General features: G+C 33.6%; 1 protein-coding gene across 2 annotated transcripts; it reads left to right on the top strand.

The window, feature by feature from the left end:
* The first annotated feature begins 13,430 nt into the window (after window positions 1-13,430).
* LOC145041707 (signal peptide peptidase-like 2) lies at window positions 13,431-17,169 on the top strand. 2 transcript variants are annotated; one of them, XM_078989862.1, is made up of 14 exons: window positions 13,431-13,750; window positions 14,181-14,339; window positions 14,466-14,577; window positions 14,688-14,807; window positions 14,889-15,040; window positions 15,126-15,308; window positions 15,395-15,429; window positions 15,529-15,691; window positions 15,776-15,829; window positions 15,918-16,010; window positions 16,096-16,238; window positions 16,435-16,505; window positions 16,616-16,699; window positions 16,849-17,169. In XM_078989862.1, exons 1-14 carry the CDS (start codon window positions 13,601-13,603, stop codon window positions 16,956-16,958), a joined length of 1,629 nt encoding a protein of 542 aa, XP_078845988.1. In that variant the 5' UTR covers window positions 13,431-13,600; the 3' UTR covers window positions 16,959-17,169. The 2 variants fall into 2 exon arrangements, with proteins under 2 accessions (XP_078845988.1, XP_078845989.1); XM_078989863.1 differs by having other exon boundaries at window positions 13,432-13,750; window positions 14,434-14,577.
* The last annotated feature ends 656 nt before the right edge of the window (window positions 17,170-17,825 follow it).

The raw sequence follows: 17,825 nt of genomic DNA, 5'->3' as shown, positions 1-17,825 counted from the left end.
CAGATCCAGCGAAAGGTGATTTTTTCATCTTGCCTAAAACACAATATTCACATTCATCATTTGGCCTTAGGTCAAACGATTCCAAGACTCCATCTTTTTGGAGTTAAGAGATGTGTTTCTTGTTATTGTGCTCAGGACGACAATGCCATAAGCATGCCTTGTCTAAACCATTAGACAAATCAATGTGAAATACTTTATTTCCTAAGCTATCAATACAAGTCACAGTTTCATATACACCATTACAAGGTAAAGCTTCAAATATATAAACACCATTTTTATAAACCATAATTGAACTATTCAAATCATTAAACTAGTAGCGAAAACCTTTTCTAAACAATGTATGAAATGAGATAATGTTTCATCTCATTTCTGACGAATAGCAACAATCAATTAAACTAATCCTAACATCACTACTAAGCACAAGCTGATAAGGCCCAATCTTGGTAACAGGAGAAGATCGCCTATTTCCCATGATCAGATTCATCATCCCATGTTCCACCTCCTTACTTTCTTTTAGCCCTTGCAAACCATAACAAATGTGAAAACCACATCCTATATTAAGGACCCAATAACGAGTAAATTGTGAGTTATTAGTTTGAATGGCGTATATACCTGCTAACGATGGCTTCACCTTGCCATCCTTGATGTCTTGCAAGTATTTGGGACAGCTCCTCTTCCAATGGCCCTTGTCATTACATTAGTTACAAGTGGCCTCTTGGGAACACTAACAAATGGAATGTCTGAGTTAGGCCTCGCCTTTGGCCCATTGCTGGATGACCCTGCATAGGCCTTGTTCTTCCAGTTAGCTTTAGGAGTAGCCTTCCTTTTCTTCCCTTTTCCTTGTCCAATGGCGAGAATGGGAGCATTAGTAGAAGGGGCCGAATTCTTTCCCTTTATTCCCAACTCAGCAGTCTGTAGCAAGTTGTGGAGTTGGGCCAATGTGGTTTCTCTGTTGTTCGGATGATAAGCCAATATGACCTGATCATAACAACTTGGCAAGGAGTTTAAGACCATGTCAATGGACAACTCCTCGTCAAAGTGTACAATTACCCTAACAAGGCGTTCCACGTATCTTTGCATTCTTTGCACATGGTTGCAGACAAACTATCCCTCTTTCATCTTGCAAGCCATAAGGGACTTGACCACTTCATATTTCTCTTGATGATATCTCTTTTGGTACTTTTCCACAAGGTAATTTTTCATCTCAAATGGCCAATAGTTCCCATAGAAACTCTACAATTCAAGATTCGTTGTAGCGACCATGATGCAAGCAACTTCTGTTGCATCATCATAGTGTTTCCTATAGGAGGCTTGTTGTTCAGGAGTAGCAGTGGCTTCATCGATTTCAACGAGATTTTCATCAAGGACATATTCTTTTCCCTTAAATCAACGATCCATCTTGATATTGCACATCCAATCATTGTAGCTGGTGCCATAAAAGGTCACATTGGACATGATGGTAGGGAGAAACCTGAATGGTGGGAAGACAATGATGGAGCAGAAGCATCACCAGGAGTAGACATCTATAGAGAAAAATAATTGTTTTAGTTAGATGACAATTATCCTTAATATGTTAATCCATAATAAACAATTAAGGCTAGGATCCAAAATAACAATTCACAACTAAGAAGAAGGTTGTCGTAATCTTATTGCAAATTTATAAAGGTAGGTAAAAGCAATTTAGCAATTTTGAACCATGAAATTCCTAGATCTTTTAAGATTCATTAAATCTATCAATGTAATGTTTAATCGTAGATTATGCTCTTCTATTTGTGACTAGGATATCGAGGATCACAAACAAGATGTGAATAATCATACAAATATGTTTGGCACTCTCGATATCATTTATCATCTAATTTTAATGTGCCGGTTAACCACAAGTACTTCAGTAATCAACAATAATTTTCGAGATTCCCATTATTACTCTTTATAGTCACTATTAGAATATCGGTTAACCACACACGCTCCACTAACTACTATGAAGTATAATGTGTTATTTTATGGATTAGCATACTTTTAACATTTTTCCTAAGGTAACTAAGAATGAGATTTTATAAAATAGTTTATTACTTAATAGCATTATAATTTTAATGAAGTTAATGTTCTATCAAATCCGTTTTGCTAGCGACCCTCCACCAAACATGGAAGCGGTAGGTGAGAGCGGACACCCATTCAACTACCATTATGTAGGCAGCTTCCTTATACCCCACTTATAGTTTGGCTTTGTGAATGAGGCATACTAGCGATCTACTGACTTAGTCTTATACATATAGTAATTAACTTTTAATATTATATATAAGATGTATTTTAAAACTTTTCTAAAATACTAGGTTTATTAAAATTTTAAATTAAAGAATTAATTTAATTTAAATAAACCAATTAATAGTTGACATTAATTATTATAATTAATCAATATCTAAATTAATTATTTACATACTTAAAAAATTAATTATATCAATCAATTAAATAATTAATCAAGTAAAAGATTTATCTCCTAATTTGTAGGCTTTTATTTAATTATCAAATATGCAGCAAATTCGGATTTGGCATATATAAAACAGATAATTACCAAATAATAAGCATACAAAACAGATTAGGCAGATAAACTCGAAGAAATCGAATTTTTTCGAATCTCACGTCGTGAGCATCAATGCTCACGTCGTGAGATGCAAAAAAAAAATGAAAAATTTTGTTTGATCGATTCACTAATATGCAACTAGATGAAATACAACCATAGGCCCTGATACCACTGATGGGAAATGTAGGTTACAAAGCAATGCTCTAAGCGAAAAAACATTTAACAATTAAATGACTAGGGCACATGCAACCTAAAGAGGATCTATGTTTTTCGCATAAAGGAAACATACTATGAACTATCAAACTACAAAAATAAACCCAGTGAAATCAGAATCCATAAAGGAAGATTACATACCTATTGATTTGTCATAGTAAACAAATCTAAAATCATTCTTCAAAGCTTTTGGAAGCGAGCACCAGAAATCGGGTGTCTCTAATGGTTCACACCTAACCCTAGTAACTAAGAGACTTAAAGAAAGACGAGAGGAGTGATAGAATTTTTGGCCATGGTTCTCAAGAATGAAGTGGCCGAAAATTGAGCCTACAGGTTCATTATATAGTGCAACTTGGAAACCCTAGATAACCTTAAAATGAATAAAATAATATTTATTCAAATTTGTAATTATCTAGCTTCCTATTTATATGTAAGGAATATTTCAGATGCCCTAGAATATCCAAGAATTCATCCACCCCTTCCAAGAAAGGTTCTAGACTCTCTCCTATTCCACTATTGAATAATTGCACTTTAACCCTTTCATATTTAATTAATCCAATTTATCCCAAAATTAATTCTACTTAATTTCTGATTAATTCTTAATTAAATATCACTATTTCTAATTAATATATTATTTTCATAATATATTAACAAATTCATTTATTGCTATTTATTAATCATATAATAAATCCATAAATCAGTCTTTCTCTCTCTCTCTCTCTCTCTCTCTCTCTCTCTCTCTCTCTCTAAAAGTCATCATTTACAATTACTATGTTTGAGGGCAACCCAAAATGACTTTTCTAATAATTCAAGTATATAGTAATTCAGTTATTGGCTTAGACATATAATCCAACAATTCTAACCCAACATACAATCATGGGCCCAACCATGGGATATATTCCAACCCAACATTCAATCATGGACCCCATCCTGGGGTATGTTTCAACCCAAACATGCAATAATGGGTCCATCATTAAGCGTTATTTCAACCCAAACATACAATAATGGGCCCAACCTTGGTTTGTATTTCAACCCAATCATACATGCAAGAGTCATAAAGAGAGCTAACATTCTATATAACACAATCCAGTGGCAAGGTATTGGTGCTTTCTACCCATAAGTACAGTGAGAAGACTCACCTCAATAGTTAGCCAGATAAAACTCACACTCAAGCAGCTGCTATCTCCTCACACTAAACATATCCAAAACAACAATTAGCAATTAAGGTGATAATCCATAATCAAGTGTCCATTACATACTTTCTCTCTCTAGGTAAAATTACATTATTGTAACATCGTGATTTTTCACCCAGTTTTTTTTGTTTTAAACACTTTTAATAGATTACATTTGCGGAAGACTTATTATGAATATTTTAAAAACATCAACAATGTTACTTTTATATCAAAACAAACCCATCAAAATTTAAAGTTCACAAAAACAATATGATGAAAACCTAACATGTCCAAAGATAGTAAAATAATACTACCAAAAAAGCTCACATCCTCACCAATACATCATGTCAAGCTACTTGTTCCAATGCACAACAATCAACAAGCAAAGAACAAGTGTTAGTATAAGTTAAGTGAGTCAATTATAGTATAATGTTAAAAGAACACACATATCATAAATGGATCACACAACACATTCATAAATAATCAAAGACTCACAAGCAAGACATAACAACATCACACCGCAAATCCAAAATTGTTTAGCTCAATTAATTGTATTCTTCTTTTAGAGTTTTTTTAGTTACTCTCCTCAACCACGCTGTAAATAATTTTCTCTTTTCACTGCTAAAATATTATTAAATAATATTTATCTCCGCTTTATTTTAATAATTGTTCACCGCTTACCATCACTATACTTATTATAGTAATACTTCCTAGTTAATATCTATTTATTCACTGCAAACCCCAAGGCAAGTATCCCGTTTGCTACTAACGTGACTAACACGACCAAATGCACCAGGTAAGGCATGACTCACACTCATAATCATTGCTAACGGTGCGTTGCATTCGCTACTCCGACATTACGCATGCATATACGTGCACTATCATTAAGGATTGCTACAAATGGTGTCAATTCCACCGCGTTACACCTCGCAATCTCATGTGATGTTTCTAGCCCCACCGTTAGACCAACATCATTGCAGTCCACCCACCGTTCGGATCATGTCTCGAATGATCTACTAGAAAAATCATTTGATGCCGCTTTTGGCGTAAGCTCTTTTCTCGTAGGTGTTATTCAACCCATCGGGTCCCCATAATAATCCATATAGGGTATATACCTATGTCTAGGTTACTACCTTTCACCCCACTGGTGTATTCCTTTTTTTAATTTAATAATAATTAATCAATTAAGGAGTTACATTTTTACCTTCTTCAAGTAATCATGCAAATATTATGAATTTTCTTTTATTACCATATTACTTCTTTAAGAGTTCATTTTCATGTAAACATGTAATTTTTTTATTTAATTATTACATTATGTGACATCCCCAAAATATCAGCCTAGAAAAGACCGATTTCATTTATGCTTTTTAAAATAATTTCAGAGTAAATCATTTTGATTTATAAGAGTTGCGGAATTTGTTCCCAAAAACAAAATATGATAAAATAATATTTATCAAAACATTTCATCAAGAGATGCATTTTCATTATATAATCAAAACTCGGGATGTCATGTTCCGATACAGACCATAAAGCATAAACGATAACATTACAAGTCATTCAACAAATATATACATATATAGACTTGTAAACAAAACAACTTGATGATTCATCTATATTATGCCCTCGCGCCACTACGTGTAATACAAATAAACTGAGTGGGTCAGGCTTGGGAGCTTGGTGAGCATATAGGGTTCTCAACCCACAATAAATAATTATATTTAATTCCACCATCCAACAATAACCCGATTACCCATTCCCGTTATCCTCACTTTATGTCCCTAAAACAACATCTATCTCAAGGGACCTAATCTAGGATTTTCATCGGGACGGACATTACTACTAAGGGGTTTCCTTAACAATAGATATCCTAAAGGCAACCATGAGGGGGATAGAGTACACCGGTAACCACATCGTTCACAACACCTACAGGCTATGAACCTACTAGCATTCTACTGGACTATCTAGAAAGAGTTTGTGGTCGTCATCCATACTCCACTAGATGACTAGGTCAACATCAACAACATCGAGGCCTTTCATCTATTTATCACACATCAACTATCTACCCATGTTCTACCCAACATACTAGTAGATAAAATATATATTTTTATACATAGTTTAAAACCAATATAGCACGTTCAATCAATACATATTCCATATAACAGATGAGGCACACACACATAACACGTATTTCATAGAGAATAAATCAGATCTATGAGATAGAAGAAAGTGAATATACATTCACACTTATAACAACAAAATATACACATAACATGTATTTTATATAAAATACTTCATAATTATGTGTTAGAAGAAACTAACTACACACTCACTTGATCAGAAGATGATCGGACAGCACTACGACTTGTAGAAGTAGTATTCTTCGGTAGATTTGGAAGATCTTCACAAAAATCGGGCTCCTCGCGGGCAGAGCTTCGGCTCGGGAATCTTACTTCTCGGGATCTTCGGGGCTTCGGGACTTGCTTCGGGGCTCGGGATTGATATCAGGGCATCGGGATATTTCTAGCACGTAAAATGATGCAAAACGGGGGAGAGAGGAGAGAATTTGGCAAAAGAAGTTGGCTGCCCTCGCATGCCTTTTATAGAGGCTGAAGCCTTGCATTACGTTGGGCGTAATGCTCTACGCGGGGCGTACGCTTCGAAAATCGTCATCGCTTACGTCATCAGAGCTCTTGAGTGCGAGGCGGTGCATGCATTGGGGTACGCTGGGCATACTGAACTACGCTGGGCGTAGTTCGGATCAGACTGGTGACTCCTTCGGATATACATCCGAATTAAAGATTAATTAATAAATATTAATCATTTAAAAACTTTAGAAATTCATATCTTCTTCATACGAAATCCGTTTTCGACGTTCTTTATATCCACGCGTAGGTGAGACTACGCTCTACAACTTTCGTTTAGACTCCATCGACTAACTTTGAAATTATTTTTATTATTTATTTTTAGTAGTTCGGGACAAGAAAACTCCGTTATAAATTCATAACTTCTTCATCCGAAGTCCGTTTTCGCCTATCTTTTTATCGTTTCACTACAATTAACGAGATCTTCGATTCTCATTTAGATTGTTTCAGCTAAAAACCGCTCGGTCTTAAATCGAGTATTTGGGTTGCATACTGCTAAGTCGAAACTTCGAAAAATCATAACTTCCTCATACGAAGTCAGATTTGGGCATTCGTTTTATGTACGCTCTTGGTTTAACGAACTCTACGACTTTCGTTTAGATCACTAAGGCTAAATATTGCTCTAACGTAAATTTCACTTTTTACATCATTCAGCGTTGTCGGTTCTGTCGCGAAACTTCGACAGATCATAACTTCTTCGTTATAACTCGGATTTCGGCATTCTTTATATATTCGGAAACCTCATTTCAACTACTACAACATTATCCGTAGATGTCAAGCTTATCTAGCATTTCATTTTGACGCTTATTTTTTATTCTTAATTCAATTAAGTCACACAATTAAGCACAAAACACATAATACTCAAATAATACACTTCTATTATTTCAAAACGGGTTAAAAATGTTAACCTAGACTATTATATCAACATTAATGACAAGCCCAGAAACACAGGCGTTACACATTAAACATCACACACTACTTTCATCCAAAACACCTCCATAATGGTTTTACATCACTATCATGCTTGTCCTAAAACAACTTAGGCAAATATTTTCAAACAAATATTGACATGCTTACATCACATAATATCCGTGTATAACACTCAATCTAACATGATGCTATAACTAGCATGCAAACACCATAGATTCTCTTACACATAAATCAATAAAACATCCATGGCACATTACTCAATACTAAATAGGGTACATACATCCTAGGTAACTAGGTTCATCCCATTTCGTCTAAGATATGAGATTCTTTTAATAATGTACTTGAAAAACCACGAAATTAACTCATAATTGCCAAAGATGTGTCCTCTCCACACTTCAAACCTTGTTGGAACTGAGGTATCAAACTTTAACATGTTAAAACACAAATAAAGGGATTACTATAAGTTTATATGAACAAATAATGACAATTTGCTACCCAAACATGCAAATTAGTTATTAGGTCAAATTCTCAAATTTTGACCTAAAACAATGGCATGTTCAAGGTCACTTTATCCCCATTTAAAACTACAGAATTTATAATATTTCTTCATATTCTAGTAGTTTAGACTTTTAGTTTTTCAGAATGTGTTCGCAAAAGCCCATACGACTTTTATCGAATTTTATATGAATTTTACAAAAATTGCACATATGTGCAGTTAATTTCTAACCAGTCGATGAAAATGATGATTTTCACCTTGGTTAGAGACAAAATTAGGTCATGGGAAAAATCAGGGAAAAAATAGACTGAAAACTCAAAATTTGAGAGTTTACATATCCCAATGCGACTCCTGATGATTTTCTAGATTTTTTTTCAAAACAGGGACAAAATGGAAATTCTCCTGAATTTCCCATCTTTGAAGCCATAACCAAAATTGACTATAAATATGGAAATTAAGTTCTTAACATTAGCAACATGTCAAGAAGTTAAAATAACAATTTCAACCTTAAACTATGACTCAAAGTACATTGTTTTTTAAGGGAAAACAATAGAAAACACCCTTAAGGCTTGAGTTTCCTCCACCATTAAGCCACATATAAATACCTTTAGGAACGGTTTTGATAACCTTATAAATGGTCCAAAACATGTTCTTCTATACAAAAAAATTCCACACAAAAAATCATTAGAATTAAATTGAAAGAAACATGAACTTCTGACACCAAATGCAGGGCAATTTCTTAATCACCAATTCCAACTTATAATAGGGCATTTTGGGAGACTTTTGACGGAAAAAAATAGCCTAGAACATGACTGGAATTCGGCCATATGACAATCCATAAGAATTAAGATGAATGAGAACAAGATTAGTCAATAAACGGGAAGCAAATTGACTCGTAACTTCAACCAAATTATAATCAATTGAAAAGAAATCACATAGGAAAGAAAACCAAAATCTTACCAATAGAAAGGACTGATTATCAGACTCAATTGGAACATCAATTTGGTGCTCCTACACTTCGTTCTACCGATAATTTCAACATGTATCCCCCCCACCTCTCGGTTCATGTCGCCTCCCCATCACCCTCGCTCTTTTTTTTTAATAGATGCACATATGGACGCCTGGGACTGGACTCTATGTTGTCTTGCCCTCTTTCCTTCAAATTTGTTTTTTTTTTTTAATTTTATCACATTATGATCGATGCATAATTGCAGGTAACCCAAGAACATGTTGAAGTGGAGTGATGCAAATGTATGGCCTAAGGACGAATCGATTACAAGAAACGTACATCCAATCCATGTATAAAGAAAACGGGCGTACCCACTACAAACATCATAACACCCATTGATCCATACCCTTGGGGTTACATGTGATTTTTCAAAATAGCCCCCACAGTCCAATGTTTTAATTCTAAACATCCCTAACCCTAATAAGTTGACATTTTGAGTTTCCTTTAATGACATTTCAACCCTTCTGCATCATATATATACATTTTAATGAATTATATAAATACCTCATTTTTTCCAAAATCATTTAATTAAATTAAATATCAGTTACTTGTTTTAGATATTAATTAATATCTTTTTATTTAATTATTCCATTTTAACCTCACAATACTATAATCATTTGCATAATTATTTATTTGAGTAACGAAAAGCTAATGTCGTTAACGAAGGGAAATTCAGGTTGTTATAATTTTACCCTTCCATAGCCATGATCCACTCAACTTGACCTAAAGTCCATGTTAACCAAAAGTCAACATCTAGGGGGTATGTCATACGTAACATGCTCTACACCCAACGTAGAGCCTTTGAATGTAACTCAAGACAAAATCAGGCTTTGCGCTGCGTAGCCAAGATTACGCCCTGTGTACCTACACTATTTGCCAACTTTCTCAATAAGTCCTTAATACCTTTATACCAAACTTCCAACTCCCAGATCTGAACCTAATGAACGTCTAAAGTGATAAAGTTCCTGACTTTATGCATTTGCATGGCTTAATGGAGCACAAGACCAAACCCTAGTTCCATATCATCCTCCAATGACCTTAAATCTTGCGTGGGTGAAAGATAGAAACCAAGATCCCATTTTTATGATATGTGAACCTCATAAACAACAAGAAATGACATCCTTAAGCTTTGGAGTAACTCTTACTCTCAAAAACTAAAATCAAGAGACTAGAAGCATGCAAACCAACAAGCTAACCTAGATCTAACCTAATAAATCATAAATGTGAGAACTTTATACATTTTGAAGTTGGAAAATAAGATGAAAGCTCTGGATCTTCAAGCTTGAGCCACACCAATCCACAATGATAGACTTTTATTTCTTCAAAATGCACCAAAGCACTTAAAAGGCTCAAAACAAGATCACAAGGGATTAGGGTTTCGAAATGACTGTCTGGGAGAGTAAAGGTTGAGGTTAGAGATGCCTCAAGGGAGTTAAGGTCCTTAAACCCTAAAATTTTAGGGTTTAGATACTACATACCTACGCCCTACGTAGGGTTGGTACGCTTTGCATATGACTTTAATCCCTCGTATCCTTAATCCCTCATATGCCCTACGTAGGACCATTTTGTAAAAGAAATTATTACTTAATTTAAAAAGGCAATACTTGGGATACAGATGTTACAACTTTATACCTCCAATACCTCAAAAATATGAAGGAGATGATGATTTCAAGCTGGTCTCTTGCTCCCTTGCACCAAAATGATCTTTCTCCTTCCTTAAGCTCCACCAAAATCCAAGAATGGGGTCTTCAATTAAGCAAACAAGCTTTTAAACAACCATGGAGGCTAGGGTTTCATTGGAGAAGGGTTGGAGACTGAAGGGGATGCCCTAATCCATGAGATTATGTGATTAAATATGTAGGAAACGCTAAAAATCATGGGTTTGGGCTGCAACAGCTGTCATGTCGAGGCCGCCATCCAAGATGTGCGTTCATATATTAGGCATGCGATGTCATGGTGCTCCATTCATTATGTCATGGTACTAGTTTTTTTCCAAAAACCTTACATTTGATCCCTCTATGTCTTCAACTGACCCATCATAGAAAACGGATGTTACAATTTTTTTTACAGGTGAACTCAATTTTAGAAGGGATTTTTTCAGTTGATTTTCTTTCATGTGTTTCAAGTGTTAAAGTATCATGGTGACATCAATGACTATGGGGGTAAAAGGAGGTGGTGTGGGAGAACTACCATCTCTAGAAGGCAACAACAATGCTAAGGAAGAAGAAGGGTGTTGGATGGAAGTGGTCGCTAATGACGATGATATAGGAGGAGAAAATGATTCACACAGATGGAGGTGTTGAGAGGATAATGAATTACAGGGAGGTGTGGTGTTCTTATTAGCCGATGATAAGAGGGAAAACTCTCTATTGATTTTAGGTTTTTTACAAATATTGTACATGTAGTTTAGTATTTTAAAAACAAGTTTAAAGACGAAAAAGTCTTTTTCTTTGTATTAGATAATGTTGGTTTTTAAAGTTTGTTAACAAGAGAGACCAAAACCAATACTAAGATCCAACTTTAGATCATTGGTGCATCATCAAGCTTTTTTGGACCAAAATCATATAGTTTTTACAACCATAAGGACCATTTTGTAATTCTATCTTTATCATATATATATATATATATATATATATATATATATATATATATATATATATATATATATATATATATATATATATATATATATATATAGGAAAAGTGAATATGTAGTTGTTATGTACCTAAGCTTAGGTATAGAACCTTTTAAACGACGTAGTTTTAAACAAAACAAATCCAATTTTATTTTCTCTTAGTTTTGTTTTTATAGAATACCATTGAATTAAGTTCAATTATTGAATAAAAAAGATTAATTATATATATTTTTATTGCAAATAATTATTGAAATTTATTATGAAAATAAAAAACCAATATTTTTTTAACGAATACAACTCAAGCGTTTTGTCTTTCAATTGAAAAACTATATCCAGTGATTTTGTGAAAATGTTGATTGAGTTATGACATGTTCTTCTTTTATCTTTTACTTTATTCATTTTTATTTAGGATTTAGTAGAGTTAATTAAATGGTCACGACTTTTAATGCTTTCAGTTCTTAAACAAAATGAAGAAAAAGAACATAAATGTGATTGACTTACTAAGTCAAATGATTAAGGAAGAATGATAAAAGAGATATAATGATTAGTATGGATATAAATGAATCAAAACTACATTTTTTGGAGGGTTCTAAATATAAACTTAGGTACATGACAACCACATATTCCTTAAGCTCTATATATATATATATATATATATATATATATATATATATATATATATATATATATATATATATATATATATATATATATATATATATATATATACACACACCAGATTAGATATATAATAACTAGAGTAAATTACACGAATGGTCCCTATGGTTTGGGGTAATTTGCTCGGTTGGTCCCTAACTTATTTTTTTAACTCGGAAGGTCCCTATTGTTTGTTTTTGTTACACACTTGGTCCCCACTGTTTGTTTTTGTTACGCACTTGATCCCTATTTTACCTAAAAATACTATTATTTAAATAGAGAAAAATATTGAGGTAGGTAAGATAAGGAAAGAGGTGTGGAGTTTGGGGTCTGTTTATTTAAATAAATAAATAAATCAAGGGAAAAATAGTATTTTTAGGTAAGACAGGAACCATGCACGGAACAAAAACAAACAGCAGGGACCTTTCGAGTTAAAAAAATAAGTTAAAGACCAAACATGCAAATTATCCCAAACCATAGGAACCATTCGTGTAATTTACTCTAATAACTATTATAAATTCTTTTCAATTTTAAATTCAGATTTATTCAATTTCTTGCAAAACTAATAATAAGGTAAGAAAGATTTTTAGTTTTGTACTATACAATCTATACAAAACAAATAATATAATAAAAGAACATTATTTTTTACCCATGCCGACCACCCCCTTCCTATCAACAGATCCCCCTTAATCCTCGCCTTTTGCTTATCAATGTTTCTTCTCCCCCCGTTTTCTTTTTGATTTTTTTCCCATTGACTTTTAATTTATCATTATAATAATGAATTTAATATAACATATCTTTTCTATTTTAAAATTTCCCGATACCAATAATATCAATTAAATGTTGAATGATTTATTTTGGCTTTTCTTTAAGGTGAGTGGTCTTTTTCAGAACCTTTTAATTTTTTAATGTTTTTTATATAATAATATCTAAGAGAAAATATAAATATGTGAAATATAACTAAATCAACTTTAGGTAGTGTGTTTGTGGATCACGCGATTTGTTGCGCGTTTGACTAAGAAACAACGAAAAGAAGCTCCCTACTAACTAATGTGGAAGCAAGTGAAAAAAATCAAACATATACATACACGGCTCCTGTATGTATATATATTTCTAAATTCGTACCATGTTCATCTCCACCATCATCTGAGCACGATAACGAACAAAGCAAAGCGAAAAAAACCCTAATTTTGACCTGTTCGTATATCATTTTCTCATCTTCTACTGATCTCTGGTTTCTATATCTAACTATATAAAAAATCCTTTCATGGAGATAGCAACAAGGCGAAGCAGAGTCGTACTTGAGGTGGCTGTACTTTCCCTAATTTGCGGTGTTTCATTGGTCTTCGCTGGAGATATTGTACACCAGGACGATATAGCACCTAAAAGACCTGGATGTGACAACAACTTCGTTCTGGTATACTTCGATTTCAGTTCAAATTTAAGTTATCAGTATTATTAACTTCTGCTCTTGAGATTTTTATATCTTGGTTGCAATATTTTTCTTTACTCTTTTTATAATTATTCTAACTTGGTTATTGAATCTAGTTTATTGTCAGTTTCATAGACTAGGATACGTGGTTTGAAGAATCAGTTAATTATTCCTTTTTTAACAGTTTAATGAATGGAATTTTGTTAATTTTATCTTTCCAATCGCCGTTTCATTTTTTTCCCTAATGCATTTCGTTGACTAAAAATGACAACTGTTAGCCTGTGATCTATGATTCCGGGTAGAAAGTGGAGCTTTTGTTGATTTGGGTTTTAGAGTTTGGTGAAGTATGATTTGGGATTTCTCTGTCCAATTCAGCGTATCTTTAGAAACTTGATGTTTGTTCTTTGCATAACAGGTGAAAGTTCCAACTTGGATTGGTGATACCGAAGAAGAAGAATTTGTAGGTGTAGGTGCCCGATTTGGACCTACTTTAGAATCAAAGGAGAAGGATGCTACTAAAAGCAGAGTTACCCTTTCAGACCCTCCTGATTGTTGTAGTCCACCAAAAAACAAGGTTCAGTTTTCATCTTTTATACTCCTTCTCCCCCTTCACATGTGAAGATTGAAGATTGTTATTAAAAGCTTTTCAAGTTTGCTACTTATATCAGAACTCAGCATTCGGAGGTGTTATTGTCTGTAGCTTACGGGTGAAGTTATCCTGGTGCACCGAGGTAACTGCAGTTTTACAGCCAAGGCACATGTTGCTGAAGCTGCAGGCGCTTCAGCAATCCTTATTATCAACAACCAGACACGTACTACACTTTCTTTTACATGCCTTTTCTCTTACTTCCATCTTCAAGATCTAAAATTCTTTTTTCTATTTATATATAAAGTTAAACTAACATATGATTCGCTTCTACAGAACTCTTCAAGATGGTGTGTGAAGCAGATGAAACTGATGTGGATATTGGCATCCCTGCAGTCATGCTTCCACAAGATGCTGGTGCAAGCTTGAAAGAGAGTCTTGAGAACAAATTAAACAGTATGGTTTAACAACTGAGTTTAGATATTCTTGTTGTCTAGTTATTTTTCTCTATTATTGATATAAATGTTTTTCTCTCAGTTTCTGTGCAATTATACTCTCCAAGAAGGCCATTGGTTGATGTTGCTGAGGTGTTCTTGTGGCTTATGGCTGTTGGCACCATACTGTGTGCATCTTACTGGTCTGCTTGGAGTGCCCGAGAAGCAGCTATTGAACAGGATAAAATATTGAAGGTTTTTACTTTTTATCATTTACAAAGAGCAAATAGTCAAATAGTCAAATAATAATAATAATAATAATGTTGTTGAATCTTGGCAGGATGCTTCTGATGAATACTTGAATACAGAGTCTTGTAGATCAAGTGCTGTGGTGGACATTAACACAACTTCTGCAGTTCTGTTTGTTGTGATTGCGTCTTGTTTCTTGGTGATGCTTTACAAGTTGATGTCATATTGGTTTATTGAGGTTCTGGTTGTCCTATTTGCCATTGGTGGGGTCGAGGTGTGTGTGTGTGTGTGTTTCTTTTTACAAAATAAGAATTTCATTGCTTTGATGAAGTATAAGCTTTAGCTCTTCTAATTTTCCAGGGTCTGCAAACATGTTTGGTGGCCTTGTTATCATGGTATGCGACTTCCTTTTTTTTTATTTTTTCTTACTTTTATTCACCCAAAGTTTATATAAAAGGTAGATCAGTCATCATCATCATCATCATCGATTGCAGTTTCAAATGGTTTGAAGATTCTGCAGAAACATTCGTGAAGGTTCCATTTTTGGGAGGTGTGTCGTATTTGACTCTGGCTGTTTCTCCATTCTGTGTAGTATTTGCTGTTGTATGGGCTGTTTATCGCAGAATATCCTTTGCTTGGATAGGTCAAGATATACTTGTAAGATCATTCTTATCTATCTTTCTTATAAATTCGATTGAAACACTTATAACATAAGTAGATTCGTTCTTCCTCTTAAATCAGGGTATTGCGCTTATAATCACAGTAATCCAGATAATACGAGTGCCTAACCTCAAGGTACTTCTCTAACTCCATTATCAACTAACTTCGCTTTTCCCATTTATGTTAATTTTTTAACTTTTTCAATTTTTTTTAATGAAATTAGGTGGGAACGGTTCTCCTATGTTGTGCGTTCATGTATGATATTTTCTGGGTGTTTGTTTCCAAATGGTGGTTCCATGAAAGCGTGATGATAATGGTGAGGTTCTTTATGGCTTTTGATCATCTTTATCAACTTTATTTTTATGGAATCAAGATAATATAACTTTTTTTTTTTAATGAAGGTGGCTCGTGGCGACAAGAGTGGAGAAGATGGGATCCCGATGCTACTGAAAATTCCACGAATGTTTGATCCTTGGGGTGGATATAGCATCATTGGATTTGGTGACATCATATTGCCAGGGCTATTAGTCGCCTTTTCTCTAAGGTTTGAACGATTGGAGTTCATTTTATTAAACTTTTATACAATTTGCACAATCATGGATCTCTCACTTGTACCCTAGCAAAATAAAGGGGTTATAGGTAATTGTGAGATGAAATAAAGCGAAATAGGAAATATTGCAAATTCATGATACAGGTTATAACTTAAAGGTTTTAACATTATTCGTTTATTTTATATTAAGGTATGATTGGCTGTCAAACAAGAGCCTGCGAGCTGGATACTTCTTATGGGTGATGATTGCTTATGGATTAGGTATGCTAATGCTATTGCTATTGCTATTGCTTGTGATATTATTTATAATCAAATTCATATTTTAAAGACGTGTAAATATTAAATATCCAATATGCTTTGATACTTTTCAGGTCTGCTAATTACCTACATTGCTCTGAACTTGATGGATGGCCATGGTCAACCTGCCTTGCTTTACATTGTTCCTTTCACAGTTGGTAAGCTTCTAAATTCCAACATGAAAAACTAGACTCCCAACATATACAGAGTCAGAGTGGGTGGACAGTGACAATGAGATTGAAACTGAGACTGACACTGAAACTGGCACTGACAGATGCTTGAAAGTAATAAAAGTTGAAATTTGCAGGTACGTTGCTGACATTGGGGAAGTACAGAGGGGATTTGAGGCACTTGTGGTCAAAAGGAGAACCGGACCGGCTTTGCCCTCATGTTCAGCTTCAACATGAGGAACAATAAACTCGCGTTCCCCTTGTTGCATATGCAAATAAAAAAAGTTGTTCCTTTTAGATATAATATGATATGTAAGCGTGTTGTTGGTAATGGTCGGTGATACATTGAGAAACAAACAGTATAGTTAGATTAGAAGAGTTTCGGTTGCTTATTGTTGTGTAACTTCATACACCAACTTAATGTATTTCCACAAATACAATTATCTCATCTCATCTCATCTCACGTGTTAAACCAACTATATATATATATATATATATATATATATATATATATATATATATATATATATATATATATATATATATATATATATATATATATATATATATATATATATATATATATATATATATATATGGAAAAGTGAATATATCCTTAATTGTATATAAGCTTAGGTATCCAAACTCATTATACTACGTCGTTTTGTATCGTATGAATATATTGTAATTGTCCAATGTTCTTATAATTCAACTTCTAACTTGATTTATTTCGAAGATTTTTATAAATTTCACATTTATTGTCCTATTACATAATTTTTATTTTCATCTATAATATATATAGACTACTAGTGTTAGACAAAAAGATGTGATGTAAGAGGAAGATAATAATGAAATTTTGGAAATGTTGAGGTAAATAAAGTTAGGGGTTAAAATTTAAGAATATTATAATGAAAATATCAAACAAAAAGACGTATTATGGTGAGTTTGGGTATCTAAGTTTATATACCCTTAAAGGTATATTCACTTTTCCCATATATAATTACTAAATTAACTAGGCAACCAAATGTAATAGAGCTTCGTTATCAAATTTTCATCACATCCAATTTGAAGTGGTAAGTTACCATCTCGTTCCAACATACTTTTATCAATATGA

The sequence above is a fragment of the Lactuca saligna genome, chromosome 4 (assembly GCF_052625555.1).
Source record: "Lactuca saligna cultivar CGN05327 chromosome 4, ASM5262555v1, whole genome shotgun sequence".
Taxonomy (NCBI): domain Eukaryota; kingdom Viridiplantae; phylum Streptophyta; class Magnoliopsida; order Asterales; family Asteraceae; genus Lactuca; species Lactuca saligna.
The sequence above is the reverse complement of the archived record's forward strand: the minus strand, read 5'-3'. Positions and strand labels throughout refer to the sequence as shown.

Excerpts from the sequence above, each read along its gene's own strand:
- LOC145041707 (XM_078989862.1), top strand. The coding sequence starts at position 13,601 with ATGGAGATAGCAACAAGGCGAAGCAGAGTCGTACTTGAGGTGGCTGTA. Across the intron at positions 16,011-16,095 it reads ATGAAAGCGTGATGATAATG|GTGGCTCGTGGCGACAAGAG; the intron begins GTGAGGTTCTTT and ends TTTTTAATGAAG. Across the intron at positions 16,239-16,434 it reads TTAGTCGCCTTTTCTCTAAG|GTATGATTGGCTGTCAAACA; the intron begins GTTTGAACGATT and ends TTTTATATTAAG.